This window comes from Frankliniella occidentalis, unplaced genomic scaffold (assembly GCF_000697945.3).
Source record: "Frankliniella occidentalis isolate FOCC.00 unplaced genomic scaffold, Focc_3.1 Scaffold73, whole genome shotgun sequence".
NCBI lineage: Eukaryota > Metazoa > Arthropoda > Insecta > Thysanoptera > Thripidae > Frankliniella > Frankliniella occidentalis.
The window spans coordinates 608,701-612,861 of NW_026267203.1; the positions used below are offsets into that span (position 1 = coordinate 608,701).

The 4,161-nt window shown below is 57.9% G+C and overlaps 2 protein-coding genes across 3 annotated transcripts in view; one reads left to right on the forward strand and one right to left on the reverse strand.

The window, feature by feature from the left end:
- LOC113208628 (protein O-linked-mannose beta-1,2-N-acetylglucosaminyltransferase 1) overlaps positions 1 to 4,161 on the forward strand; it is a 175,963-nt gene that overhangs the window by 33,663 nt on the left and 138,139 nt on the right. The gene's annotated exons all lie outside the window — the stretch shown is intronic.
- Positions 446 to 3,738, reverse strand: LOC127749643 (E3 SUMO-protein ligase ZBED1-like). Its single transcript, XM_052268642.1, has 3 exons — positions 3,058 to 3,738; positions 2,497 to 2,791; positions 446 to 2,416 (listed from the first exon to the last, which is right to left on the reverse strand). Exons 1-3 carry the CDS (start codon positions 3,240 to 3,242, stop codon positions 944 to 946), a joined length of 1,953 nt encoding a protein of 650 aa, XP_052124602.1. The 5' UTR covers positions 3,243 to 3,738; the 3' UTR covers positions 446 to 943.

The window sequence follows — 4,161 nt, forward strand, 5'->3', positions numbered from 1 at the left end:
TTTGCTGAGCCCAGCGACTGAGCAAAGAAGTTCACAATTACGTACAAAATTGTCCACAATTATGTATAACTGCGATATACGCAGCTTATGAAGAAGAAAAAAGTTCATAAGCATTTAGTGTGTAGAACCGGGTTACCCGGGTACCCGGGTATTACCCGCAACCCGGAGATCCGGGTACCCGGGTACGCGGGTATTACCCGCAAACCCGATACCCGGTTATTACCCGTGGAACCGCGATGCACCCAGTGCCCCACGGGGCACAACTCGAACTGCGGCGCTACCTGGCTGCCGCCTACCTGTGAGGCGGGGGCCGGGAAATAAATGCCGTGCGCGGACTGCGGCGCTCCGGGCAGGGGGCGGGGGGAGAACGCTTGAACTGTGCCGTTCACGGAAAGAAAAGGGTCTTTTCGCGTGAATGATAAAAGCATTATAGCCAATACAGCTAATCATTATTATCGCTCAGAAATATTGGTGAAGTGAACCGCACCCGTTCGTATGGCAGGTGCAGGCCACGAAGGGACCTCTCCCCCCATTTTCCGGTAAGCCCTAGGAAGGTAGGCCTGCTGTACAAAACCCGTATAGGCAATCGACAGTCTCCCCCCCTCCCCCCCCGCCCAAACCAATAGCCGGACATAAAACAGCGCTTGTCGTGTGGTGGCACTAAAATTGATTTTTACACCGTTGTGATCAGTCGTTAAAATTGAAAATTGAATATATCACCAAGTAAAGGAGGGGCAATGGTTCAAAAGATGTTCAAAAGAAGTAAAATATTAATGCTTACAAAAGTGATGTGCTACGCGTAATTAGTACAACTTACTTTCTTTCACATGACTTTAATCAATCAATTATCTGCACATTGGCAAAACTTCTTACAGAAAAAAAGTACAATTGAGTGAACATTTTAATAACACACAAAAAACATTAACACGCAGAGTCACTCAGCTTAGCGCATTCCTAAAATACTCAGCAATATATTTCTATTTTGATACAAAAAAACAAGCATCGAAACATTCTCCGGCAGGAGACTGGCGCGGTGGGGCCTCACCGTATACCCCGCCGTGGAGAAGTCCCTCTCACTGCTGGCGGACGTTGCAGGGACGGCGAGGTAGCGGCGTGCCAGCTGCGCTATTGTGGGGTAGCGCTTCTCGCGGCTCTTCCACCAGGCCAGCGGGCACTGGTTGTGGCCGATCTCCGGCTCCGCCAAGTACTCACTGTACTCCGCCTCCCAGGTGCGCTGGCCTCCGACCTCCGCCGGGCCGCAGAACAAGAAGTCCAGGCCGCTGCTCGGGACGGGCGCGCTCCCTTCGACGTCAAGGTCCGCGGACACCGCTGCCTGAGTTTGCAGCTTCTCCTTGATGGTGCCGCGGATCTTCTCGGCCTCTTCAGGAGTTGGCTCGGCCCGCAGGTCCTTGTAGCGTGGGTCGAGGAAGGTTCCCAGCTGGTGGATGTGGACGGGCCGCTCCACGGCCGCATCCATCTCGAAGCGCTTCCTGAGCTGAGTGCTCACCTCCACCTTGAAGTCCCTCACACGCTCCTCGCACTCGTCCAGCAGCAGGTCGGTCTCATCGTGCCTGAAGTGGACGTCGAGCAGGGCCCGCACGACAGGCCGCACGGTGGAGATGGTCACCTTGTTGTCGGCGCAGAGGACGGTAGTGGCGACCTGCAGCGGCTTGAGCACGGGGAGCATGGCCTCCAGCTCGTCCCACTCCCCCGTCGACATCTGCAGCGCCCGAGACTGCTTTGCGGAGGTGGCGGCCCTGTCGGAGAGCACGGCGGAGACGGCGGTGCGCGACTCGGTGAGGCTCTGGCACATGAAGTACGTCGAGTCCCACCTCGTGGCGCACGACTGCACCAGCTTGCACTCCTTGAGGCCCGCCGTCTTCTGCGCAGCCTGGAGCGCCTCGGTTGCCTTGGTTGAATGGTGGAAGTGCGCCACCACCTTCTTGGCCTTCTTGCAGGCGGCCATGAAGACAGAGTTCTTGTTTAACGCGTCGTTGACGCAAAGCTGCAGAAGGTGGGCGGCACACGAAACATTAAACTCCACGAAGTCGATCAGACCCACGGCGTTGACGATGTTACTCGCGTTGTCTCTCGTGATGCTGGTTGTCCTGCCCTCCAGGTCCCACGCATTGCACATTTCGACGAGAGACGTCGCGAGGTTGTCCGCCGTGTGGCTGCCCTCCATGCCCTCCGTGCAGAGTGTGTACTGCGTCATCTTCCACGCCTTGGTGATGGCATGGGCCGTCAGCGAGATGTACGCGTCCAGGGCGCGCGACGTCCAGCAGTCGGTCGTGAGGGACACGTACTCCAAGCCGCTCAAGGACGCCTGCACCCTCTCCTGCACCAGGCCGTAGAGGTCGCGCAGCCGCGTCCTCATAGTTGACGCGCACGGCACCTTGTATGCGGGCTCAAGGACCTGCGACGGGAACAAAAGTCAGTGATGTGGGCCGTGGAGCGGGTAGGCGGGGAGTCGCGGTGCTGGGAGAGTGGACTCACCTTCATGAAGCCGATGAAGCCCTCCCTGTCCACTACGGAGATCGGCAGCTGGCACGCCGCGATGAGCCCCGCGATGGCCTGCGTCACCGCTTCCTGACGCTCGTTGGTTAGAGGACGAGGAGGTCCTGCCCGGGCGCGCTTGGGTGCTGGGCTAACGCTGCGGTTGCTGCTCGAGCTGCGGCTTCGACTGCGCCTGTTGTCACAACTACTGGGGCCGGCAAGGTGGCGGTCAGCCTCACCGCTCTGCTCACCTTCAACGTCATCCTCTGCCTCGCCTGACTCCTCGGCCTCCTCCCTGTAACGATTATACCAGTTAACTCAAGCAAAACAGAGCAACCCAACAGTATAGAAACCAAAAAGAAAAACATAGGAATCTTGTTCGCGGGGGGAACGTGGCTCCAAATGCACGTGAGTTACGAAGCACACTACAGCAACATGCAGTACACACACACCGCGTCCACGTGCTTGCCCAAGATGGGCAGGGCCGACCAGCACTGGGCAGGGAGGGGGTCACAAATACTAAACAATCTTGAAACAAAAATGGCTTCACTTCAAACTCACCTGTTGGCAGTCTGGGTCTCCGATGCTGGCTTCAAACCATGCAGGTTGTGCAGGTGTTTGTTGAGAGCCGACGGGGAGCCCTTGTAGCCGAGCTTCTTTCGGCACACTTTGCACTCAGCATGTTGAGGGTCTTCTTCAGTGGGCCCATGAAAATGAGCCCACACCCAGCTTGATTTCGCCTCCATTGCATACGACAAGCATGGAGAGTTAGAAAGCAGCAGCAGCACTACTCAGGTGAACTGCACCCGCTGAATGGCTCGCTGGGCGGCGGCTCGCTGGAGGTAACCTCGTATATCGCAAAATTTCGAGACGTTGCTGGCTGGCCAGTGGTCCAGCCGCCCAGTACAAGCGAGTCGAACCGGCGCATGCGAGAGCGCGCCCAGCGCGCCTGTCCGAGCGAAGGGAAGGCTGCGTCCGGAAGCACTAGTCGGCACTACGCACCACCGCACCACCGTTTGAAAGAGGCTCGAACCGCGGCAAATTTTAGGGAATTCCGGGACCGGACCCGGGTAGTCCGGGTTTACCCGCGGAACCGGGTACCCGGTTCCGCGGTTCCATACCGGGTACCCGGGTACCCGGGTACCCGGGTAATACCCGCCGGAACCGGTTCTACCCGCATTGACGGGTATTACCCGGGCGGGCGGGTACCCGGGTAACCCGGTTCTCCGGGTTAAATTGAGAGCCCTACTATACTAAAGCCCGTTTGCTCCGAGTTTGCTTTAGCTTGAGGTTTTTATTTTTATTTTTCCAGTGTGCCATATCGGCCAAGGACCATCATCAAAATCACGCGCGGACGGTGCGGTGCGGTATGCCGTGTCAGCAGCGCTCCTATGGCAGGGAGATCACCCTCGCGGAATGGACATTTTCACGACAGCTGGCGTGGGCGGGGCGGGGCGGGGCGGGGCATCTCGTCGGATTGGGCGCCAGGGAGCGAGGTGTGCGAGGTGCGCACGGCTCTGAGTGATAGCGGAGCGCCACGGCGACGCCCCGTGTCATTCAGCCACGCTGTCGACTTTGTTGCTTTATGAGCAGCGAGGCTCTGCCTATCTGGCACGTCTCTCTCTCTCTCTCTCTCTCTCTCTCTCTCTCTCTCTCTCTCTCTCT